This window comes from Salvia splendens, unplaced genomic scaffold (assembly GCF_004379255.2).
Source record: "Salvia splendens isolate huo1 unplaced genomic scaffold, SspV2 ctg151, whole genome shotgun sequence".
In the NCBI taxonomy this organism is placed as follows: Eukaryota; Viridiplantae; Streptophyta; class Magnoliopsida; order Lamiales; family Lamiaceae; genus Salvia; species Salvia splendens.
In genome coordinates this window covers 22,277-49,100 of record NW_024598791.1, presented here as the reverse complement: position 1 = coordinate 49,100, position 26,824 = coordinate 22,277, and the positions used below count along the sequence as shown (strand labels likewise).

At 39.0% G+C, this 26,824-nt stretch overlaps 2 protein-coding genes, 1 long non-coding RNA gene and 1 pseudogene across 4 annotated transcripts; 1 reads left to right on the top strand and 3 right to left on the bottom strand.

The window, feature by feature from the left end:
* Window positions 1–344: 344 nt before the first annotated feature.
* Window positions 345–913, top strand: LOC121789135. The gene is made up of 2 exons (XR_006047983.1): window positions 345–419; window positions 589–913. It is a non-coding gene; the product is annotated as an uncharacterized LOC121789135 (long non-coding RNA).
* A 943-nt stretch (window positions 914–1,856) lies between these two features.
* LOC121789134 lies at window positions 1,857–4,684 on the bottom strand (annotated as a pseudogene).
* Window positions 4,685–6,235: 1,551 nt separating this feature from the next.
* Window positions 6,236–9,399, bottom strand: LOC121789133 (beta-amylase 3, chloroplastic-like). The gene is made up of 4 exons (XM_042187647.1): window positions 8,827–9,399; window positions 8,468–8,678; window positions 7,496–7,606; window positions 6,236–7,406 (listed from the first exon to the last, which is right to left on the bottom strand). Exons 1-4 carry the CDS (start codon window positions 9,366–9,368, stop codon window positions 6,615–6,617), a joined length of 1,656 nt encoding a protein of 551 aa, XP_042043581.1. The 5' UTR covers window positions 9,369–9,399; the 3' UTR covers window positions 6,236–6,614.
* A 5,148-nt stretch (window positions 9,400–14,547) lies between these two features.
* Window positions 14,548–25,753, bottom strand: LOC121789138 (poly(U)-specific endoribonuclease-B-like). Of its 2 annotated transcripts, XM_042187649.1 has the most exons (7): window positions 25,572–25,746; window positions 25,444–25,509; window positions 25,257–25,367; window positions 24,647–24,715; window positions 23,711–24,319; window positions 15,776–15,847; window positions 14,548–14,979 (listed from the first exon to the last, which is right to left on the bottom strand). In XM_042187649.1, the coding sequence occupies exons 1-7, from the start codon at window positions 25,680–25,682 to the stop codon at window positions 14,746–14,748; spliced, it is 1,272 nt and encodes a 423-aa protein (XP_042043583.1). In that variant the 5' UTR covers window positions 25,683–25,746; the 3' UTR covers window positions 14,548–14,745. The 2 variants fall into 2 exon arrangements, with proteins under 2 accessions (XP_042043583.1, XP_042043582.1); XM_042187648.1 differs by lacking the exon at window positions 15,776–15,847 and having other exon boundaries at window positions 25,572–25,753.
* Window positions 25,754–26,824: the final 1,071 nt, after the last annotated feature.

Genomic DNA, 26,824 nt, shown 5'->3' with positions numbered 1-26,824 from the left:
TTTTTGGATGTTTCTTGTTTCCACTTTTTCTTTCATACATGGAGAGTGATAAATGAAATGGGACTTTCTGTATTTTAAAGTTTTTGTGCGATTCTTATCGGTCTTTTGTTTGCAGGGATGATGGCGGTCGGCTTGTTCGTACAGAACGACTTAGGACCAAAGATGTAACACACAGAGTAAAGATGAAAAATTACTGGCAGGTATGTTGGTAACTGCCATTGTCTTATATAGGCTTGCAAATAGGCGTATTTCCTTTTCTTCGGCAAGTGATGGGCATGTATTGGCCTATGCATATGCAGTATATAACAATTTTACTTATTCGTGCACCAATACTACTGTCTGGGGATCTGTGGCAGGAGGAGTGTGCTTAGCATTTGCTGATGAGGTGTTATGCTGGCTTTATGGGACAGTGAAAGAAAGTAAGAATCCCAATGATACACTGTTTGACAACAGGAATTTGATAAATTGTTGGAAAGTAGTACATGGATCGTCTTAGTGTGTCTATGATTTCAACCTTCTCTCTTCATGGTCACACTGATCATATCCTTTGATAGTCTACTTGCATGTAATTTCATTGCCCCCGTGCAGATGAGGACTATATATTGCAGTTTGCCCATCCGTTCACGCGATTGGAGCTTCTTCAAGCTCAAACATGCCCCAATTCCATCACAGAGCATGTTCAACAATTGTAGCTTCGCAAAGCTCAGTCACTCTGCCTAACCGGAATCATCTACTATTATACAATTTCGAACATTGTATCATATGTGAACCTTTTGGGAATCAAGACTTTCCAACTGGGAGGGTCCCCTTTAAATTAAATTATCATCCTCATAATCTCTTATGCTGTCCCAGCTTCCAGAGAGATCGAATCATCTCTGAGTTTACTACATATAATAATTATTTTATCGAGGAATATCTGGCTCTATTTAGTTCTTGATTCTCCAAATTTTCTACCACTGTCGTTTCTCTGGAATCTTAGCTAGCTTATAAATTGGCTACTTTTTTCCCGCTCCAATTCAAATGCAAAATATACTGGAATAGACCTAGCTTTGCTCAAAATCCATATATTCACGAGTAATAGATGGCATAATGAAAGATAGTTATCTAACAGAGGCAAACCGTCAAGTTCCGTTCCAATTTCCATGGCCAATTGTGTGAAGAAAGCAAACATTTAGGGGTGTTTATTTCGAAGGTAAATGGTTGATTTGTTCCATTGTTTGGAGCGTTTATTTAAAAGTATCTTACCATTTAGGAATTTTTTTTATTTGATTATACGTTTGTTTCATTTTTTGAATAAAATGTCTGCAAAAAATTTCCAATGATAGGACCATGATAGCGAAAAATACACATTTTATTTGATTTATTTGATTTTTTTTAATATAATTTAAAATCATATTAGTACATCATACACTTAACTAGAACACCTTTGACCTAAGCATTGAATGTCTCCTCTATTGGCTGCTTTCCGACCAAAGTATTTCTCAAGCTCAACTCTATAATATTTTATTTGGTAACATAAGAAAAATAAATTGGTGACAAAAAAAATAGTTTTTTTGTCAAAGGAGTATTATAGAGTTGAGTATGGAACAGTGTGATACTAATGTTCATGATAAATTGGAAGGAAGATGGAAATTGATTTTCAATGAAAGAGTTGGAGATTGAAACCTGTTTCAAAAGTAGAGCTGGAAATTGTCATTGATTAACAAGATTACAATTGCAAAGTTCGTTTCTAATGGAGAAGTGATGCTAACTAGTTATGGCCGGAAATCTGATGATGATAGTCTTGCTCCAAAAATCTGGTCGTAGAGTAGACAGAATTATCTTTGAAGTGACTAGATAACTGCATATCCCATGACAAAAAAAAAAAAAAAAATGAAGGCAAAAAGGGAAAACTATATACTGATATAGCTGAAACCGGTGATTCACTGTCCAGATATAAAACTATCATCTTCACGCTCTCAAACATCATCAAAATATTTTTCTTCAGCATCTTGATTGGCTTCTTTCATCCAATGATCGTCTAATGTCACATCCTCATCGATTTTTGAGTAGTCAAGATGCTGATGGTCTTCCCCTGACAAGAACTTCTGCTGCATTACATACATGAATTGCTCCATCCGATCTTGCATTTCCTCAACTGACAAACTGTCCATCACCGCAGCTCTCATCTCAGCGTTGTGATTCTGTTCCGCCAAGAAGCGATGGAACAAACGCATTTAGATAACATATACAGATCAACGATATATCTATCTAGACTGGTGACTGAGTTGGAATAGGATGAAAAAATGAACCAGTTTCAACTATCTTCGGGAAAGCTAAAGAATAAACTATATGGTTTGCACTTGCATCAAAGGAGAAGTAAGAAATCTAACAATTTCAGAAGATTTTATTAGGGAGAACATGTAAAGCACATCAATTATAACACCACAACAAAACTAGCCAGCTAGAAGTAGAATTTGTTGGTAACATATTTACTCAGAAAAGTTCACTCCATTGCCCGCCAACCAAATCTAATGCAGCCATAACCCCAACCTAATGAGATACTGGATGACATGGGAAAAGGCCAGGCCAAAACCCTACTAACTGAGGCAGGTACAAAGCCTAATCAGACAGGTCCTAGGTTTGGTTATTGTAATCCGTGTAGTAATTACATTGTCCGCATGCACTGAACATGGAACATTTTTCAAGGTGTTTTGGAATATTTACAGTCTTTTTCACAATGTTTTCACTCTTAACACTATCTTTCTCCAGAAAAATCTGGATTGTACTTTTTAGTGTGCATTAGAAAATCCACAGAACATCTTATTCATGTATCACTACAGTTTTCTGGTCCCAGTAAAACCCAGGCTATAATATGCATGCTGGGAAAACTTTGACGGTTCTGAGTGCAACACACTTTAAGAATCAATTAAGATGGTAGTATTGGCTACGCTCCTAAGCTCTTGAAAAGTGTTTGGAAAAATAGCCTAACGACTTATAAACTCCAAAAAATATATGTTCCTCAACTCCATCTTATTCTTTTCACAATCTATTAAGCAACAAAATAACCCTACCATGTTTTTTTGTTATTTCCAACATGAAACCTTCCACTTTCATATCTCGTCATCTTCTCTCTCAAATTCACAATTCACCCTCTAACTTATAAGTTCCATTATCCAAACATTTTGACAACTTATAAGCTCTTGAAATGTCATCTTATAGGCTGGTGGAGCTTATAAGCTGTCTCAATTAAGCTTAGTGAAACAGCGAAATACCCTCTAAATCTCGGCTCTCAACAAGAAGGAAGAAAAGCATAGCAATAATTATCAATAACAGCAATAGAGTAGAAAAATATAGTGCTGCAACATAAACAGTTAAGTATGAAGCGCTGGAAAAATAAAATATTTTACCTCAGTTGTCTGCGAGCTTCTAGAAGGGTGGTCTAATGCCATGCATTCCACTTCCTTCTCTACTATAACTTCTCTTTCACTTCCATCATCTTCTTCTTCTTCTTCCTCCTCCTCCTCCTCCTGCTCTTCATCTTCCTCTTCTTCTTGCTTTTCTCTTTCATTTCCAACCCAATCACTCTGAGCCACACCCAACCTCTGTTGCTCTCCTCTAATCTTCTCCACCAATATTGCCTCTTCTGATCGCCTCATAAGTGTCTCCGACCACCGCTCACCAGGCTCGCCATGCTCCTACCACTTGGATCCTGAAACTTCCCCACATACTCATGATGCAGATAAGGTTCTCTTTCCCTCATAGCATCTTCTGAAAAAATAATGTCCATCCACCAATCAACCTATCCATATATGCCAGCCTCCGATTCTTGATCTTAGCTGACCTCGACTTCTTCTCCTTATCTGTCGGGCTCAAAATGCTCCGAAGATTTTTAAGGTGCCAATTGATTTCATAATCATCCCTCAACACGTCCAAAGTGATTAAGCTCCTCCATCGATAATTTCGACCCATACCGCTCTGAATTCATCAGTTTTTGGCAAGCTCAAATTAGTTTTTGTTTTTTTTTTTGCAAAGAAGAACATACAATTAAGGGAAACATAAATGACCTAATCCCTTCCCCTACATAAAAACAGTCACAGCAACACATAATTAAATCAGATATAATATCTAAAACCGTAATTCGAGGGAGAATCAGAGTTAAAAGTGATGAAATGAAGGAGTAGAAGCATGCAAGATGCAGTGGGGAAAAGAACACACCGAGGAAGACGGGGGCGTCGGTGGAGAGAAGGTCGAGGAGGAGGGACTTGCGCCGAGATGGGTCAGCTGCATCATCAGGTTGTACCTTGCGGGGAAAGTACAAGTCCTCGATGAGAGACAATCTGCCTGATAGACTCTCCTTGGCTTCACTGCCGATTGCAGTTGCATCACTACTGGATTTCGCCATCTCCAAACTTACTTTCTCCTTCAAATTCACTTCTATTCAAGATTAAAATGGAATAAGTACTAAATATTTAAATTGATGAATTAATCCTATATAATCAATTGATTAATTTTAAATCTATAAAATTAATTATATATTGTATTAATATTCACTAGGTACATAGAGTGATATTTTTTCCTCAACAAGCAAAGCTGAAAATGCAGAAGCGCAGCTTCAGTCTCGTACAGACCGTTGCTACAGCCGGTATCTTCTCCGCCGTCTCCTTTTGGTAATTCTTTAATCGCTTATCAACTCTTATATCTCTCTCTCTCTCATTTTAAAACAACTATAAATGGGGGAAAAAGAGAAGAAGTTTGTGTTTTTTTTGTAATGTGCTTCGTGTTTAATGGCAGGTATGGGTTCATGTTTGGCAGAGAATCAGCGCGCAAGGAGCTCGGTGATCTGATTGAAAGCCTCCGCGGCACTGGCTCCGGTCCTTCTCCGCCGTCGCCGGAAAACTCCTAGAATGGTTACCAATTGCAACTCAACTTCCAGAATACTAATTTTCTACCAATAACAATGTTTGTATTTAGTATCATTTTCGTATGTATCTCATGAATTAAATGGTTTCGCCTCTCTGAGAGTTAGAATTCGATCATGGAAGTAGCTTTTAGATTGATTTAACCAACATTTTACACAAGGGTTTGGTTTCTCAATCTGGAGTGTCTTTGCAATTTTCCGTTGTATCTGCTGCTAAACGTAGTCTTTATACTCTATGCGTTCCTTGTTAGTTGAGTCACTTCTTTTCGGCATGAATATTAAGTAAAAGATGTTTAGTGTGTTAAGTAGACGTAGAATAAAGTAGGAGAGAATGAAGTAAGGGAGATGAAAATAGAATAAAGTAGGAGAGAGTATTACTCTTTCCCAAAAATAGAAATGATTCAGTTATCTTGGAACTTCCCTAAATGGAAAATTGACTCAATTAACAAGGCACGGTGAGTATTTTATTAGAATTCGACGAGGTGACACTGAAAATTTTGGCTTAGCTCAAAGCATCAGAATCAATTTTCCAAAACACAATTGTAGAAAGCTTCATTAAAGTGTTCTATTTTCACTGTTTTGTGATGGAGGCTAATGCAGACACGCCCTCACGATGGAGCTGTGTTCAACATCATGTTAAAGTAAAATGATTTGAAAGTGATGTAAGTTTCAGATCTCCTTGTTTGGAGTAAATATTTCTTTTTAATTCATGGAGGAATATTTTATTTAAAAGATGGGACTGATTGTGGCCTGATATATTTGAACTAAGTTTTCTGAAAGGTGTTTTAACTTCTGTTCCGATCGTCCAACACATTCTATACATGCCATGTTATAAAATAATATCATTGGTATACATTTGGTTGCATTTGTACAACTGGAATATGAGGTACCGTAAAACACTGTTCACAACTTCCCTATTTCATGGTAAACGACCTTGCTGTAACAGTGAAATTTACAAGTAGTGCCTGTTTTGGATATTTTTATGGTAGACCATATATGATTTTTGGAAACATTGGTCTTAGTATGCCCCTGCACTGTAAATGTACCATGTTTTTGACTGACTTAAAGGAGTAGACTCTACCCTTTGCTTTACTTATAGTAATAAATACCATCCTTAGGTACAAGTTCAATGCAGTTAGGTTGCATTTGGTTTCAGATCACTTGAGGACTTGAACCATCTTCAACGCCATATCTTGTACTAGTGCAATCATGAGAATAATGTCCAAGTCCATGCATGTTACTCTTTTGGCTCAATTAATCCTATAATTCATCTCTTTTGTGTTTGATTATTTTATCAAATAACTTTCCAGGTATTTGGTTGTTTGCATTGCAGAATAATACTGAACACTATGATCATTGTTATGCGGATAATACCAAAATAGTACACATTTAACAAAATTCTACTAGCATCAAGAAAGAACAATTAGAAAAGCATTATGCAGGAAATAAATAGCCATGCCTTCCTGGAATAAGATATAAATTGGTTAGCCGTTGAACACTTCTGGTAGTTACCTTTAGCTCTAACCTTTGTACGAGAGTTATGTATTGCTTTGAGCACTAACAACTCTTTCCCAAATTTTAACCGAGATAGGCATGTAACCATTTCAGTGTGACTTATGCTTGATCTACATAGATCTGTATATTCTTGTAATATTTGTTTCTGTATGGCTTCTATTTGCCGTACTCATGCACCTATACATATAATCATGTGCAATTATACAAGGGCTGCTTCACTTTCCTTCCTCACATTGTTTTGCTTGATAAATCCCACATACAGGTCAGTCCCGACCCTATCACTGTCTGGAAGTCTCGTGCTTCTACCACCTTCAGACATGCTTTTGACAAATTCAACCAAATTTCTCCAGTTCTCAGCTTCAAATAATCTCTTATTCATCCTTAAATAAGTAAATGCACTCAATGCGTTTCCTGAATCTGATCTACTTGTCGCCAACACTTGCGAAAATGCTCCTCCATCATACCTCTCCAGTGCATTCTCTCCTGCAAGTTCTGTTCCTGCAAGTTTAGTTGCCATCTTGACTTGCCTGACTAGACCTTCTGGCGAGCAGTTAGCTTCGTTCGGCTGCTCTCCATCCCTCATCTCCATACAAGTGAAGTTCAAGACAACACCATGTTTTGCCATCATTCTTGCTATCGGTAGGTAGCCATCTCTATGCCTTGTATTGTAGTATCCCGCTGTTAGCTCTGCTGCATGAGATCTTGTTTTGTAATGCCAATGAATTCCCGCCACTTTTCCAGATAGTTTGGCTCCAGTCCCTTGAAATATTTTATTTGCTGCGTTGAGCATCTTTTCTCCATGGTCAAGTAGCTTACCGGAGTACCACTCCATGAAAAACTGTCCATACTCACTATTCCACGTACCATCCCTCCGAAAAAAGCCAGTATCTTCAGGAAACTGGTTGTATTGTCCAGCATCATGAGGCCCTTGCTGTCCCCAGTCATCTTTCCCGATTGCCTCTGCTGCCGCTGCCAGCGAAGCTCTCATATACTGTTTTGGATAAACATGTCAGTAAACTAATGATACATGAACAAATTGAATTAATTTTATGTGGTAACTGGTAACCATTAAGGAATTACCTTGTCATAGCACTGGAATTCTCCTATTCCTGGAAATCTCCAGGTGCCATTGCTTTCTGGATAGGATGGATATCTTAGCTCTCCGCAGGGTCCCATCCCCACTTGGACCTCCTGATTATAAAAAAGAAATTTGGAGTTGTTTCAGTAGGTGAAAGCTATTGTCTGTTCTCTGTATTATGTAACATTAATATGTTATGAGACCTTAATACTCCCTCCGTCCACCAAAATTAGTCCCATGGGTGGACGACATGAGTTTCAATGAGAAATTGATAAAGTAAGAGAGAGAATGAGAAAAAAGTGGGTAAAGTATGAGAGAGGAGAAAAGGTGAGTAGAATAGTGTTAATAATTTGAAAGAAACTTTCCATTTTCGGATGAGACTATTTTTGTGGACACCCCAAAATGGAAATATGAGACTATTTAATTGACTTTAAGGATTTTCATAAGCCTAGAATGATCTACTAGTCAATTACATAGACATTATCTTAAGCATAGCACATGAACTATTCGAGCTCATAAGCAAGACAGTTCTTCTTTAAAGATCTTTCTTGTTGGGCTTGGCTTAGTTCTTTTCAAGCAGAATTGTAGCTTCATAACATATAGAGGCATAGAGCTTTAATAAAACATACAGAACTATTAAATCACTGAAAAGTAAAAAAAGCAGTTGAATATCTTGATCTTGATATTATTAGAAAATGTCTCATATAAAGACCTGTGAATTCAATCTAGTCCCAACATTTTTCATTCTGTATAGTGTAGTGGAACTCAGGTACCTTTAAAATCCTATTCATGCTACTCCTACTCTTACAGGAGTATATGTCAAATACACTCTTGTCTCTTATTTCATTTTGCACTACCATTGGAAATCTTAATCTTTTCAATTAGCTTTACTAATGCAATAGCTAAGTAATACGGAATACTAACTAATACTCCTAAGTGATAAGGAACAGCTAGAATAGATTTAGAAGCCTTACCACAACAACGTCTCCAATGTAGTCCTTGAATCTCTTTCTGAAACTCCTCATGAAGTCAGAATAGACTTGGATTGGTGTTCTTCCTCTAAGGACAGCTAGTGAATCACAACCCAAGGATATATACTCTGGGTTGCGGCGACCTGATTTATCCGTGTAGACAAGGTCTGGATTTTTGCTAATCTCTTCAAGTACCCATGGTGGTAGAGGAATACTGCAATGACAATGCCACAAGATAAGTTATGCTATTAGTGAAGATTCTAGAGCAGGCTTCTTGTTTCATTTGAAATTTATGCCTTAATAAGAAGACCAGAAGAGGCATATTAACTGTTAGAGAGGGAAAGAGGTCATATGATACTTACGTGCAAGAATCTCCAACATTTCCTCCACACTGATGAAAAGACATGACGACTTGAAGCTTCAAGCCGATCTTCTTGACCATCTTTATGAGTTCAGTATAGCCTTCCCAATTGTATTTCAGAGGTCCATCCTTTTCTACCAGACCCCACCACACATCAACCATAACTCCTTCAACTCCTGCGCTTTTCAAGGCCATCAAACTAGCTAACATTGCTCTAGGTTTGTTAAGAGCCCCCCCTAGAGATATTGTGTCAAGTGGTAGCATGACGAAAACAGGCACCCTCAAATTGTCATGGCTATGACTGTGAGGAACTGTCATTCCATGAAGTTTCTCCCCCAGCTCATTCATTCTTCTGAATATGAAGAGATTCCTTCTGCCGGAGAAAGTTGGGGCTTCATGCGTTGAATTCTTTGCTCGCTGCTGGCTTGATGGTTGTTTCATCTGAGAAAAACTAATTGCACTAGTGAAATCATCAGAAGTTCTAGAACTCCTGTTATCTTTAGATTTGATAAAAGAGGTGGAAGAATGAAGTGTTAAAGCCATTGTTCTCTTTTGCTGAGTAAAGAGATATGGAAAGAATGGAGGCTGCTGGTGTTTATATATAAAGATAACCAATTGCTGACACTAACAAGACAATTTTGGTGGGCTCTAGTTTGAAAAGGTAAAAGTGCAAAAGATCAAACCAGTCGCTTTACCTTTTCAGAGGACGCGCTTACACTTTTCACATCTCAAAACCCTTATTGGGTGAAAGAATATGCTGTAATTTCAAGATTTCCTAAATAAGATGCAGGATTCCTAAGATGCATCATTTTAAAATGTGATGATCCTACTTTATTATTGACAATCTAACTAGAACTCGCGTGGAAGATTTGGTAATCTCATCTTTGCAGGTCCACTCAGATTAAAGTCACATTGTTATATTACGATACATTCTACCCTAGAAACTATCATACATACACCGTTGATGCATCATTGTTGCTGCTCACAGATTTGCATGAACAGGAAGAAAGGTTAACTCTCTTAAGTGTCTCGAATTAGTCGAATATAGATGTTGTTAATCAGTATGCTTTCACTATTGTTATATCACCAGTAGCTAGTCAGTAGCATCATGTGTGTTTACTGCTTCAAATGATATGAAGAAAGATATTTATGAGTACCCCCCAGATATTTGTTAGCATAGCATTATTTATGGTTTTGGTTGAGGGATGGTGGTCGCATATTCTAATTTTTGATATTTTTTTAATGGAATCTACTTGGAAAGAGGTTAAATCAAAGTGTTGGGGTTAAATTAGCAAATGTAGCTGTTTTGAGTGTCAGCCACATCTGTTTAATATGTGGCTTTCTTTGTTTGTGCCCCACCGACTTTTCTAATTTGGCCTTTGTTAAAGAAGACACAATGCATATGAGTGGATGTGGATAATCTGCAATTTGTAATTTCTTTTGTTAGTATGTTAAATTGTGTGTTATTTGTTAAGATAAGCACGAAAAAATGATCTTCTTTTGAGCTGGAATTTGTGGTTGTATGCAAAGTCTATGGTTGGATAATTATCAGAATTCCTTTCTTTGTTATTAGAGATAACTACTCCACTTGAGCATCGATCTATATGTCTACGTGGTTTGATTGATGGTTCTAATTGAGTTAGGACACCACTTATTCCGCATTTAACAGAGCTCATAGGTGTAATAGGACTGAGCTGAGCTGAGCTGGATACTGTCATGCTCAACCCTGGTTCGTTTAGTTAGCGAGATTTATTGAACGCGCTTAGAGCTTGTATCGAACCAAACTTCAAATAACTCTTGTGACGGCTTGGTTCATTTACTACTCAAACATCTTATCCTTCAAATATTCGATACTCCCCCGCTCCACAAAGGATATAGTTCTATGAGTGAGTGATATGAGTTTTTAAAAAGTGAGTTGGACTGTTTCTTGTAGACTGATGTAGTATTGAATATTTGAGGATAAGATGATCAAACAAGTTTATTACTGCATATGGTTTGAATAGGGTGTGATTAAATACAAACATGACAACTGATTCTCTTTCATTTACAAATTTATAGTTGAATTATTAATTAATTGACCCAAAAATTAGATCTTCGCACACATTTGGCATGGTGCTAGAACCTAGGACATATACCACTTAGTTTAACAATTTTTTTTAGTTTACTTACCATTACTGTGGCAGCAGGTTTCTCCACATAAATACACATTGTGTTCCATTATTTTCATGTCTTACAAGGTTGACATTTCTTTTCTTTTTCTGAGGAATTTGATTCCATTGATAGGTTTTGATTGAAATAGATTCATATAGACCAACATCAAAACATACTAATTAACCAGTCCTCTATTTGTAGTGGCTTATGCTGTAAATGATTTCCAAATGTGAAAGAAAAGGAAACAATGTCAATTATGTGCAGACATTGTTGGTCATAGTTAAGGCAATTTGATTGTACAAAATAAACGATGGCCAGCTGCCTAAACATCGACAGTTTTGGATGTTAGCACTTAGCAATGGTGTGAGAATGTTTTGTGGTTGGAGTGAATCTTATCTTAAATTTTGAATTTCACCCAACTTGCTTTTATAGAAAATTTGCCCCACCTCATAATTGTTAATTTTAAATGAATCATTTTCTCGTTAATAGAAAGTGACTAATAATCTTTTCTAGTATTGCGACTGTGATGATAAAGCGCAAAAAATTGCTATATTTTGTGGATAAGAAATTGTCAAAATTTGACATTTGGGAGTATGGTTGATTAGTATAAATTTTTTATTTCTTTAAAATATTCTCACACTTTCCAGAAGAAAATGAAATAAACATTTTTCCTCCTCGGTCATTGTTGTTTTAGAAGGCGCGTTCTCTCTCGTTGAATTACAATTTTGCAACATGAATTTATCAACTAATAATAAGAGAATTATAATTTTATTCATAAAATTTGTAATTAGTTGCAAATTAGACTCAAGTTCTTTAGAGCATATCATTATTTTTTTGTTAGGATCGTCGACTGCAACATTAGTTTGATATTGTCCGCTTTGGGTCAAGCCCGCACGGATTTATTTTTGGGTCACTCCCAAAAGACCTCAAATTAATTGGGGTTGGACAGGAATTATATACACCTACCAACTTCCCCTACTCATCCGATGTGGGATGGGTTTGTACCCCAACATTTTTAACCTCCTGATTAGTTTAAAACCATCCATTCTAAATTTCTAATATATAATCTGAGTTCGAAGTTGAGATTTATACATTTTACTTCAACATCAGAATTCACAAATAATTGATGGCTTTTGAAGTAATTTGTTCTCCCTTGTTGACAGTCTTATTATCGGATATACAAGTTTGAGGTAGAGTTCGAGCTTTTGGTTTGTTGAAATTGCAATTTCAAATCAGAATAATTTGGGATTTAAAGTATAAATAATGCTTATTCCTGTAGGATAGTTAAGTTCTTTTGAACAAAAATTTTAGCTCAAGCATTTAAGCAATAGTGGCTAAAGATGATTAATTTTAATTGTATAGCCATGTGTTCATTTATCAAAAGTTACATTTACGCAATTAGGTCAAATTCCAACGCCTATTTAAAAAAAGGCCCACGTTAAGAGTAAATTAAAATTCTAAAATTTATTAAGGGCCAAAATCACGTTATCTTAGTTCTTTTAAACATTTTGTTTTGTTTGTAGCCACTAAATTATGGAGTGGGTCCTTTTTTTAATTTTCCCGCCCATTCATCACATTTTGTACAAAAGTAAAATCAGAAGAGTAACAAAAAATGAGTACTCACCGCTAAAAATTGATTTACTATTAAAGTTAAAGAGAAATACGATGAAAATATGGGTGATGCATTTGAAATGCAGACTTTTGTCTGTTTCTTTTATTTTGCCCTTTCTTTCTTTCTTTCTTTCTTTCTTCTTCCAAATATGTGTCGGCTCTAATGAAGATGTTATTTATCTTGAACTTAATTTGGCTATTAAATGGATAAAATAGTAATCTATATTATTTTATCGTATGGTGAGTACAAAATGAGTGAATCATGGTGAAATGTAAAGCAAGAAATACAAATAATGCCTTCTTTGTGAAACATGTTTTTCTTTGCGAAAATACTGCATTCAGAAAAATGAAATTTTCGGTCATGGGATCCGAACCCCAAAACCAGAAATTGATGAATACAGAAATTGAAATTGAATTTGCGACTAATAAATAACGATGAAAACGTGTGTAGGAGGAGTTAATTGCACCGTCGAAATTGAGTATTCGTGCCTAACTTTTGACTCTGAGATTTCAAACGTTCTCAATTAGTACTAATATTCTAATAATAAGTCGTCAAATAATAAAATACCCATAATTAAAAATACTCCTGATAAAAGTTATTAGCACAATGATAGTCCTTCTCCCGTCCCATAACAATATGTACTTTCTAACTCTTTGATGAGGTGAGACACATTATCCATTAACAATACTTTAATTACTTTTTCTCTTTACTTTCTCTTACTTTATCATATTCTTTTGAGACGAATGGAATATTATTTTGACTAAACTCTAAAATTGGTCATATATATTTGTGCAAAATTTTTTGATCCTACACATTTGTTAGCTTATGATCCTAAAGAATATAATTTGGTGTATATTTAATGACTCCGTAAAAAAAATTAACGATCAACTATATTTTGACTTGATTGATGGCTTAAATATGGATCAAAACTTATTGTTTAGGACCCAAAGCTAACACACTTAAAATGTATAGGACTACAAAGATTTTGTGCAAATGTACGGGACCAACTTTAAACTTTAAACGCTGTTGATTTTTACGAAATTATTAAATATGACAAAAATATATTATTTAGGACCAAAAGCTAACACACTTAATAGGATATAAGACAACCTAATTTTTTGTTGAATAAATGTTAGGATTCAATTTTGGACTTTATTTTTAAAATTTATACACTTATATCTTTTTGGATATAAAAACTACTGATTATTTTTTAATGTGTATAGTTTTCAGTACAAAAACTACAACAATTTTATTTTAAGTAATCTACGAATTTGTCTATAGATCTGTATTTTGGGTTGAAATTAGATACAGACATTGTTAAAGATTACAAAATCTTTAAGTATAGAATACGTTTCAAATTTTCAATATGGATTATAACTGGAGATGGATTCAAGAGATTTAAACATGCAAAATCAAGTTGTAAAGAAAAATTTAACATATGCCCCAGAAATAAGAAGAAAATAAGGTGGTACAATGGGTTCAACGAAAATAGGCGGTACAACCATATTTTTTGTAGATGGAATGAGTATTGCTAAGATCAAATATCTTAGGTTCGAGTCTCACAAATATTCTATTGGTCTGGCTCCATCACACTGAATTTTCTAAATATGGTTTGTAGACTATTGCACGAGGACATGCAACCAATATAATGACATTGACTGCCAATTTCCATAAACACAATAAAATGGCAAACTGAAAGCAGTCGTTCAGTTCAAACTCAGCTGTAAGATAGTTAGGTTTGATGTATTGCAATGACAGCAACTCAAATATCTTGGTACATTCATAAGATATTTTCAGGTAGCACTACGTGTTGTTGTTGTCATTCATAAGATATTTTCACAAGACATGTGATCCAACTACGCTCTGATATTTTATGCAACAATTATAGCTTTTGCAGTTGATATTTTTATTTATTAAACAATGATATAGTTAGCATCTGTGTTTGTCATTTCCTTGAACTTGAGAGAGAGAGAGAGAGAGATCACATACATGCACTGCAAGTTTGTTGGCTGAATACATATTCCAATAGCATACTGTTTGGTTTGAAGAAAATAGTCTAATAATACATCATTAGATCCTCACTTATTCCGACACACTAATATAAGATACATAACATTAACGATAAGCAGCCCCAAGTAGAAGCACTTTGATGTGAATTTAAGAATCTGCGACAGGAAAAGCAGAGCCAATTCTGTTGCCGAGACGATAGCACTTGATATTCACAGGGTATGGACCAAGTTCAACATGGTTTTCTTCCTGTCCCAGATAGAAGCATAGAGTGTAGATTGCAAACTCAAATTCAGGGCTCACTCCCACCAATGTGCTCGACACTGACTTCAGAACACCATTCCATTCGAACTGAATGGTAAGCAGATGCGATTCAGAGTCCGGCTGCAACAAATGGGAAAGAAATTACAATTTTTGAAATAGACAAAAAGGGCAACAGTTCGTCTCAGTTATACAGTTGAAGATTTCTTACACAGAAACATGTGAATGTTAAACACCTGTCTGTATAATCAACCAATGCGGCACTCTCAGAATCTAGAAATGTTAGTCGATTCTACCCTCAATGCATATATAACCAAATAACTTCTACAGATAAGAATAATTTCCATCTACTATGCCCTATATATACTAAGTATTAATGATCAAGCTAGCAGTTTGTTGTTGATAAAGACATCCAACTTTAATATAGTTGGAGAAGCTTCTGGTTAATGTTTAGAAAAGCAGCATCCAACACTTCATCCACAACTTGAGAGATAAATAACACAATCGTAAAAATGAAGGATAGAAAAGGATCAAAATGGCGAGAGAGCAGAAACATCCAACACTTCAGCCACAGCTTATGCATGATTGTCTTAGTCATCTAGATTGGAAAACATTATTCGTGATGAGCTGAGAGCTTTAGGGAAATGGATATGGGGAATTAGACAGCTGATGGATATTCACATCCAAACATATATTTCATGGTAGACGGGGATTTGGGCTATGCAGTTTTTCATAGAAGGGAACTTACAGCAATATTTATCCACATTCCATAAACACAATTCAAGATAGTATTACAAGATTTTATCAGTAGAGGAGGTTAGTGAAGTGAAAATCAACAGGACATTCCATAAGGAATGGTTTCATATTGCACGACCTGCTCAAGACACAAAAGTTGGCTGATTGAAAGTAAATTACTTACTATGTTCCCACGCCTTCGAGGAAAAATATAGCCCTGATAGTTAACTCTCCCCTTAGCCTCTTCTAAGTAGAACTGAAGGGAAAAATGCAGTAGAGTTAGAAGAAGATACTAAGTTAAGAGTATGAGCATAAGGACATGACTGGAATTCGAAGAACTGGAGCTAATGCAAGCAATGTGGTTACAATATTCTTGTGCATGGATTTAATGGTAGCAGTACAAGAGAGAGGTCATGTTTTATTTTTTTGAAATTCTCAATCAATGGTGGAAAATCAAAGAGTTAGTACTCTTTCCATTCTTTTGATTCACTAACTAAAACTAGAGTATCCGCCTCAAATTACTCGGTAGTCACAGAAAATAATCTTCTACAAAGAAATTGTCATAGTACACAAATGCGTTCGCTGATAGAGTACGTACTAAACAAGCCCAACAGCAGTAAAGCCCAAGACAGAGTATCAGTTCGGCATGACTAAAGAGTATCAGTCCGGCGTGACTAAAGAGTTCAGTTCGGTACAACCAAAGAGTTCGGCCCCAGCCTACAGCTCGGTGAAAGCCAACTCATCAAGCTCTGCTCTCAGGTCGGCATCAAGCTCTACTCTCAGATCGGCAAAAGCTGCTCGGCAATAATTCAGCAGTTCGGTCTCAGTATTCGACCGAACTAGGAGATAGTGGACTCATACAAGATTTCTACCTCCACTACACCGACGATCTACTTAGTGGTGTCAAGCAGTCATTAACTCATGCAGGATAGTGGACCCATGCAAGGTCGCCACGATCTCCACGACATCCACTACCTAATAAATGCTGCATGCCACGATCTTAGTTCACTATATAAATAGAACCTAGGTCAGATAGATAAGGTCTTCTGCTTCTTCTTTTAAACTCTAAAAAAGCTCTCTAGAGAGAATATCATAAAGCAGACCAGTGTTGTAAGCTGTAATTCACAGATCAAGCAATACAAACCTGCCCCCATTTCTCCCCGTGGACGTAGATTTACCTCAGTAAATCGAACCACGTAAAACCTCTGTGTCGTAATTTATTTTTACGTGCATTAATTACCATCGAAAATTCGCCGCTTCATCACTGGCGCCGTCTGTGGGAACCAGAGAACCAAATTTGTGATAAAGCGAGTTTTTGATCCTCTTCTACCAAAAAAAAAAAAAATGCATACCAGATCACATAACACCCGTGCCTCCGTCCGTGATAACCATGAGGAAGCTAATCCAGCAGCCCATAGGCCTGGAAAGCAGCCTCGTGAAAAATCTACTTCCAGTTCTCACGGAGAAGGAGCAAGCCGCTCAAAAGGTCCACACACCGAGTCTTCCCAGCAGCCTGATTTGAACGAGGCTGTCAAGCTGTTCTTGGCCGAGAAGCAGGAGGAGTTCTTAACCTTCCTGCAGAAGAGCCAACAGTCGGAGAAGACAACGGCGGATTCTCCCCTCCTCATCCAGACATGAAAGTCACTACCGCAGTAGTGACGTGTCTTCCAGGAGAAAGAATCCTCAACCCCGACATGTTCCTCCTCGGTACCGGAACCACAGGAGAACTCCATCTCCTCCGTACCGAAGAGATGTCGGGTTCGCCATGTACGGAGCATTAAAGACTCCATTCTCGGACGACATCACCCGGACTCCTTTGCCGCGGAACTACCGGACACCGTCAATGACTTATGACGGGCTAGAGGATCCTCATGACTTCTTGGGACGCTATCAATATAATATGGCGAACCAGGGTCTCAATGAGGTCCACATGTGCAAGCTGTTCCCCGAGTTGCTCATCGGGAACGCCAGAAGGTGGTTCGACAGCCTTCCTCAAGGCAGCATCAGATCCTACCGAGATCTCATGGATGCTTTCCACAGGAGGTTCTTTCAGAAAGCGGAAGCCCGAATCACTTCGGCTCAGCTGCTTTCTATACGTCAAGGTCGCGACGAAAAGATCAGCGACTTCCTGACGAGATTCCATAAGGAATGCCTACAAGTAGATAATCTCAATGATCTACTTGTCATCTCGGCATTCCAAAATGGAATCCTGCCCGGAGCTCTCTACAGAAAGCTCGTGGAGTGCGGTCCGCAAACAGCTCAAGAAATGTGGGACATTGCGGACCAGTTTTCTCGTGCGGATGAGGCAGACCGTCGAAAACGGTCGTTAGACAGCTCATCCCAAGGAGACAAAAGGAAGCCCGATCAAAGCGACCAGGTGCTTCCTCGCCGAACTCCTTTTGAAAGAATTCAAAGGGCACCAGTACAAGGCAGATTGGGACCACGTCTCAATCCTGAGAAGCCGCCCGCTCAGTTCGTACCATTAAACAAGTCAAGAGCGGAAATTTTCGAACTACATTCCGATATGTTCGAAAAACCAAAGCGGATGACGAAATCAGCCGCACGGCGACTTCAGGATCAATATTGCTCCTTCCATCAAACCCACGGTCACGATACCGAGGAGTGCCGAGATTTGGCTGCAGGTATTGACGTTCTTGTGAAAACAGGAACGTTAAAAAAATACCAAAGCAAGCAGCCGAAAAAGAACAAAAGGCAGAGAAGTGCGAACTGCAATCCTCAGGATCCGAAAAGACATGAGGATCCCGAAGACGACGACGAGCCGCAATACGATGGAGTAATCCTGACTATTGATGCTCTCCCAGCCGGGAAGACTAAGTCGTCCCTAAAAGCAGAACGCAGAGGTTCCAATCAAGAGGAACCAACACATAAAAGGCTGAAGAAAGACGAAGTGATTACATTTTCAGATGCCGATCCCGTCCCAGCCATCTCTCCTCACCAAGACGCTATTGTCATCCAAGCCGGGGTGGCAAACAAACTGGTCCACAGAGTATTTGTGGATACAAGGAGCGTCAGTCAGCATTCTTTTTAAAGAATGTTTCGATAAAATGGAAGTGGATCCAGCTCGGCTCAGTCCGGCTCCACTTCCTCTGAAAAGTTTCGCCCAGGAGGACACCCGCCCTGAAGGTATTATCAGCCTTCCGATCACGGTGGGAAAAGCGCCTACAAGCTCCAATACGATGATCGAGTTCTTTGTGGTGAAAGCTCGGTCTCCGTACAACATCATCCTGGGGAGGGACTGGCTCAACACAGTTCGGGCCGTTTGCTCTACTTATCACCTCACCATCAAGATTCCCACTAAAAATGGGATAGCGGTCATCCGAGGTGATCAAAAGAGAGCAAAAGAATGTCTGCAGATTGCGCTAAAAAGTGCCGAGCAATCAGTTCGGCACCATCAAGCATAGCAATCACAGCAACCGGAGTCGGAGGCAAGCGAGATGACCGAAGTCACTTCAGAGCCGAACTCAATGACCGTTCAGTTATACGAAGATGATCCATCCAGAACGGTCAACGTCGGCTTCGCAGGAACGCCTCTACTCCGGGAAAAGACCATTCAGCTCCTCAAGGAGTACAAAGATGTCTTTGCATGGTCTCCGTTGGACATGACCGGAGTGCCCCCCCGAGGTAATCACTCATCGGTTAAATATTGATCCTTCAATCCGGCCAGTAAAACAGAAGCAAAGACTCTTTGCGGCAGAAAGAAGCCAAGTCATCCATGACGAAGTCCGCCAATTACTAAAAGCGGATGTACTATTCGAGGTGAAATATCCTTCTTGGGTGGCCAATCCTGTGATGATCAAGAAAAAAGGAGGAGGATGGCGGATGTGCATAGATTTTACCGATCTAAACAAGCACTGTCCAAAAGATTGCTATCCCCTTCCGAATATAGATAAAAAAGTAGAAGCTTTGATCGGCTTCGAAATTTTCTGTTTCTTGATTTATACAAAGGATATCACCAAGTGTTGATGGATGAGAGTGACGCTCCGAAAAACAGCTTTCATCACCGATTTCGGCATTTTCGCTTATAAAAAGATGCCATTCGGTTTAAAGAATGCCGGAGCCACTTATCAAAGGATGGTAGACAAGCTTTTTCGGCACCTAATCGGGAAACAGGTTGAAGTGTATGTTGACGATATAGTCGTCAAAAGCAAAAGCACTTCGGAGTACGAGGACAACCTCAAATCCACTCTCGACGTGCTCCGGAAAGCCAACCTCAAACTCAACCCCCAAAAATGTACCTTTTTGGTAGATTCAGGAAAATTTCTGGGTTGTTGGGTTTCAAAGGACGGACTCAAGGCAAACCCTTCAAAAGTTTCAAGTCATTCAAAACATGGCAATGCCGAAGTCCATACATGACGTGCAAAGGCTAACCGGATGTCTAGCCGCACTGAATCGATTCCTTTCCCAAGCAGCCGAAAAGCAACTGCCGTTCTTCAAAGTGTTGAAAAAAGCACCAAAGTTCGAGTGGGGAGCCGAGCAGAAAAAGGCCTTTGACGAGCTCAAAAGTTATCTAGCCGAGCTTCCTATTCTCTCTGCTCCAACCGAAGCCGAAGTAATATTCTTATACTTAGCGGCGTCAGATCAAACCATCAGCGCGGTGCTTGTACGAGAAGAAGGCCTAAAGCAGTTTCCCATCTACTTTACAAGCCGAGCATTAAGAGGTCCAGAAACAAGGTATCAACCTCTGGAAAAAATTGCTCTGGCGTTAGTAAATGCAGCAAGGAGACTGCGGCCATACTTCTATGCTCACAAGGTATGTGTCTTAACCGATCTACCTCTTCGGCAAGTTTTGACCAGCCAGAAGCATCAGGCAGAATCGCCAAATGGGCCATAGAGCTGGGAGAACACTCGATCGAGTACCTACCTCGGAAAGCCATCAAGGGACAAGCCTTGGCAGATTTTCTTACAGAGGCCAAGTTCGATCAAGCAATCCCTGTCATTGCCGAACAGAAAAAGTCTGCCAATGCCGAACTTGCACAGCCCTTGGAATCCGAAGTAGAGCCGCCAGACTGCTGGAGCGGATTCGTAGATGGAGCTTCAAACAAGATGGGAAGTGGAGCTGGTATTTTACCTCGTCGCTCCCGACGGGCACGAGGTAACCTACTCACTTCGGTTCCTATTCCCCACTACTAATAATGAAGCCGAGTACGAAGCCCTCCTGGCCGGACTTCAGTTAGCGCAAAGTCTGCTCGTCAAATCTCTCAAAGTCCATTGTGATTCACAAGTCATAGTAAATCACATGTTGGGTACCAGTGAAGCCCGTGACGAGAGAATGAAGAAGTATTTGGACAAAGCGCAAAGCATCAGCCGAAGTTTCTCCTATTTTCGGATAATCCGCGTTCCCAGAGCGGAAAATAGCCGAGCAGATACCTTAAGTAAGTTGGCCTCAGATCCGAGCTCAAAGGCGGAAGAATTAATGCATCGAAGCATTGATGAAGCCGAGGTACATTCAATATCCAGCTCGCCGAACTGGATGACGCCGATCTTGCAGTATCTGGATCAAGGACAATTGCCCGAAGATAAGAGAGAAGCTCGGAAGATCACGTGCCGAGCACTTCGGTACGAACTTCATGAAGGAGTCCTCTTTAGAAAGTCTTACCTCCAGCCGTTATTGCGGTGCGTAGGACCAGAAGAGACGGACTACATCCTCAGAGAAGTTCATGAAGGGTCGTGCGGTAGCCACATCGGAGCTAGAGCTTTAGCTAAAAAAGTTCTAAGATGGGGATATTATTGGCCAACCTTGGTACAAAGCAGTGCAGCTCGTCAAGACATGCCCGAAGTGCCAAATCCATGCAAATATCCCAAGAATGCCGCAGACCGATCTATCCACTATGCAAAGCCCTTGGCCTTTCATGCAATGGGGCATAGACATAGTGGGACCACTTCCTCAAGCTCCTCGGCAAATGAAATTCCTAGTCGTTGCCGTGGACTACTTTACGAAGTGGGTAGAAGCTGAACCATTAGCTACGATAACGAGCTCGAAGGCATTGGATTTCGTCTGGAAGAACATAGTGTGCCGATTTGGCATACCCCACATCCTCATCTCGGATAACGGGACTCAGTTCACCGACAAGACGTTCAAGAATTGGTGCCAAGAGCTGAATATTCAACAGCGGTTCACTTCGGTCTCTCATCCACAAGCAAACGGACAAACGGAGGTAACAAATCGTATCCTGGTGAAAGGGTTAAAAGCTCGGTTAGAACAAGCCAAAGGACAATGGGTAGAAAATCTCCCTCAAGTCCTATGGTCCTACCGAACTACACCCACAACCTCCAATGGTGAAACTCCATACAGTCTGGTGTACGGCACTGAAGCCGTAATCCCGGTGGAGATCGGCGTACCCAGTCCCCGAACTCTAAATTTCTCCTCAGAAATGAATGACGACGGACTGAGAGCCGAGCTAGATCTTGCCGAAGAAAGAAGAGAATTGGCATGCATAAAAGCAGCCAAGTACAAGGAGCAAGTAGCCCGGTATTACAACCAAAGGGTGAAGAAGCTGCAATTTCAAGTGGGAGATCTCGTCCTGAGAAACAATGAAGTAAGCCGAGCAGAAAAGCTGGGCAAGCTCGAACCCACATGGGAAGGTCCGTATCGGGTATCAGAAGTCCTCGGCAAAGGGTCTTACAAATTGGCTCACATGTCAGGAGAACAGGTACCACGAACATGGCACATTTCCAACCTCAAAAAGTTCCATTTGTAAGAGACAGTCCGGTCAGTCAGTCTTGAGTCCTGTTTGCTCAATGTGCTTATTTGGTTTACTTGGTCTTTATTTGTCTCTGTGCGTTTTGTCTGTGTGTTTTGTCTGTCTCTGTGCGTGTCGTCTCTTACAAATGTTACTGAGGTATCTTGTTCTTCGAAGACTGATCCCCTTCTTAGAACATATACAAGCCCACGATTGTGCGTCAAAGCTTCTAAAGAGGATACAAGACCACAATTCAGCTTAAACAAGCAGTTCGTCTGAAACGAGCTGCAACAAGCCCACGATTGTGCGTCAAAGCTTCTAAAGAGGATACAAGACCACAATTCAGCTTAAACAAGCACTTCGTCTGAAACGAACTGCAACAAAAGTCCAATTCTCGCGATAAAACTTGCCTGAATTAGGACTAGGGAAAGTCCGATCCACGCGATAAAACTCGCCGAATTAGGACAAGGGAAAGTCCGATCCCCAATTAGGACAAGGGAAAGTCCGATCCCCAAATTAGGACAACGGAAAGTCCGATCCGAGCAATAAAACTCGCCAAATTAGGACACAAACCAAGTCCGGTCAAAGAAGAGTTCACTTCATGAGACCGTGGACAAACATCAACTTACCCCATACTTTTTTCCAGAATGCCGAAGTGATTCACTTCGCTTTTCGGGGGGGGTAGTGATAGAGTACGTACTAAACAAGCCCAACAGCAGTAAAGCCCAAGACAGAGTATCAGTTCGGCATGACTAAAGAGTATCAGTCCGGCGTGACTAAAGAGTTCAGTTCGGTACAACCAAAGAGTTCGGCCCCAGCCTACAGCTCGGTGAAAGCCAACTCATCAAGCTCTGCTCTCAGGTCGGCATCAAGCTCTACTCTCAGATCGGCAAAAGCTGCTCGGCAATAATTCAGCAGTTCGGTCTCAGTATTCGACCGAACTAGGAGATAGTGGACTCATACAAGATTTCTACCTCCACTACACCGACGATCTATTTAGTGGTGTCAAGCAGTCATTAACTCATGCAGGATAGTGGACCCATGCAAGGTCGCCACGATCTCCACGACATCCACTACCTAATAAATGCTGCATGCCACGATCTTAGTTCACTATATAAATAGAACCTAGGTCAGATAGATAAGGTCTTCTGCTTCTTCTTTAAACTCTAAAAAAGCTCTCTAGAGAGAATATCATAAAGCAGACCAGTGTTGTAAGCTGTAATTCACAGATCAAGCAATACAAACCTGCCCCCATTTCTCCCCGTGGACGTAGATTTACCTCAGTAAATCGAACCACGTAAAACCTCTGTGTCGTAATTTATTTTTACGTGCATTAATTACCATCGAAAATTCGCCGCTTCATCATTCGCATCATCCAAGTAAAAGATTTAGTAGACCAGATAACTTTAGATTGTTACCTGAATCCAGTTATGAAATCCTGAGACTTCTTGCTCTCCCCGTTGTTTGATTTCTCCAACAAAAACATGCTCAAAAGCCGATGAACTACCAGATGTACCTCCTCGGCCATAAAGATCAAACCAAAAACTTGCAAGCATTCTCTTAAAATCCTCATAGTTCTCTGATATAACCCCCTTTGCTGACAGATACTTGTGAAGGTATTTAATTACAGCAGTTCGGCTTATCTCTTCTATGAATGCCTTTTGCTCTTGCTTCTCTTCAGAAGTCACAACTTCTTTGCACCCCTGCTCTGGATTATAATTATCAAGAAGAGCACAGAAACGTGAATATGTAGGCCTCCTGAAGATATCTTCACTCAGCCAGGTAAATAAGCTAGCATCTGCCATGTCTTCCTTTTGATAAACCTTCTTTCCTTCGCCACAATCAATCTCATAATCCTTCCCAGGAACTAAGCGATTTGAATCAAGATCCCACAGCTTGTTAAGAGCCTTTCCTATATCAGCAAGTTCTTCTTCTGAGGGTTCTATGCCAGTGCCATAATCAACGTCACCTGAATATTCTTGCTCATCGATGGGGCGCTTGTAATTATTCCACTGGTTTTTAGGAACCTAAACAACAGAGATAAATAGTTCATGAAATATGGTATAACAAAATGTTTTCATAAAATGGCTACCATGTGGCTATTTGTGCTTCTGTGGACTTTCGACAAAAATAGTAAGAGAATTGGGTACTCAATGAAGTCATTCTATTATCTTACACTTACTATTATTCAATTTTGTGCACAAGAAAGTCACCTTCTGTGCAAATGGTTACTAAAATATAAGCATCAAACAACAAAGAAGTGGCAATACAATGCCACAACAAACAGAGTCCAGTCTTTTACTAATATCAATGGAAACAACAACAGTCTATGTTTGTTAAAGTTCTAAAGATACCTTGCGATTCGTCTTTGAAGGTGGCTTCCGGCCCACAGTCTCCCACCCATCATCATTTTTCTCTCCGTACTGCAACATAAAACCAAAAGTAAACGTAAAATATTTGAAGTGAAACCTACCTTGCGAAGATATTTTGATTCCCGAGGTACTAAAAGAAAGAGTGTGGTTTTGACTAAGACAATAAAGATGTGGCAAAGAACACAAAGAATGGGAGATATATGCACAAATTCGTGAATTGGCATATGAGAAAATAAAGAGACTAATTGTAAGTTAGGTGATCATTAAAGCTAGAGTAAGAAGGGACGAACAGTCCCTTTTGGGGATGGCCTAGGGATGCAATGAGTGGTTGAATCCAACCAATGTCTCTATAGGTATAAGCATGTCATACCATCTGCAGACAGGAGCCGATCTATACCCTGACCCTAGGATCATCCAGGAAATTCACTTTTTTATTATTCTAGTTTAGCTCATTCATTTTTCAAAATCCTAGCTCCTTCTCTGTTTCAAGTATTACACATGTGGCTTACCAGTGCACACATTGAATATAGCTGTTGCGATTACTCGTAAACACAATAAAACTAAAAATTAAAATAAAAGAAGAAAATGAGACCTCCTGGGTTGTAGCTGCAGGGCGCGATCCTCCTGATCCCCACTCATTTTGTTCATACGTCTCCTTTCTTCGTGACTGCCGCTGCTCCCTTTGCTCATTAATCTCCTTCCGCTGCATACAGTTATAGTACTACATTTACAACAATCTGAGTTCTACACAATATAAGGAAACAGGGGAGATAAATTACTGGTGCGTTGTGCGAAGCAGGTCTACGATTAGTCTGATCTTCTTCCTCCTGCTCCCCGCCAACCACCTGCGCATTTTAGTCCGGATCAGATCAATAAAATCTCAACAGATTGATAGATGAGTAGAAACCTCAGCCCAAGTGGATCTGGATCGTTCATCGCGACTATCATCATCATCATCATCACGACCGTGATTAGGATTCAGAACTGCATCAGCGAGTCCGCGTATTAAACCCTCCATTTCCGATGTGAGATTTTGGTGAGGAAATGATTGAAGAAGATCAAAAGATATAAATAGAGTGAGTTGGCGGTTATAGCCACAAGATTTTTATATTGATTCATCCAATGATATGAGCTAAATTAATTTTAGTTGCTGCCGACACTACCTACATAACTGTCTATTTGACTTCACCAACTAAACTAAGAAAAATATGAGACGTATTGATTTTGTGATCCATTATTTTGCATAGATATTATTATTATAAATTTTTTTAATTATTATTATTATTATTATTATTATTATTTGTGAACTCAATTGTCACGTGTCAGCAAAATTATTTGATAAAAGTACTCCTAGATACTAAACTAATAAATAGTCGATTAGAAGTAAATGTCATATTTCTATAGAGTTTTTCGGCAATAGTCTAGTGGAATTTATTTTAAGTTTTTCGGCAAATAGTCTAGTTGAATTTATTTTGAGTATTCGATGAATAGATATTATTGATTGATTAAAAATAATACTAGTATTCGATGACTAGATATATAGATTGATAAAAAATAATATTGAGTATTTGATGAACAGTTATATATTATTAACTGATAAAATATAATACTCTCTTCGTCCCTTTATAGTAGAAGCGTTTCATTTTGAGCACTCGTTTTGAAAAAATTATAATAAATAGTTAAATGGTAAAAAAATAAAGTAAAAAAAAAGAATAATATAGTTAAGAGTCTTCTCTATATTATTTTTTTATCTTATTTTACATCTTTCCGATTTTAATTATTTATTATCATTTTTTCAAAATGAGTGCTCAAAATGAAACGCCTCTAGTACAGAGGGACGGAGGGAGTACTCTTTATTTAGTATTTGATGAATAAGATGACAAATAGACTCAAAATTAGGGATGCTAATCCAACCGAAATCAGTGGATCGGTCCGTATAGCCCAATAAAATTATAGGGTTAGGGATGTAATTTCACAATCCGAATTCAAAATACAGGTTAGTCCGAACGGGTTGCGGGTTGGTCCGACGTGTTACAACTTTTAAGTAAAAAATAGAGCTAAGTTAGTTTTAGGATTGTCTTGTACTTTTGGATTTCATTCACAACAATTTACTACTCTCTCCGTTCCTTATTAATAGAGGCGCTCACAGAGTTTAAGAAT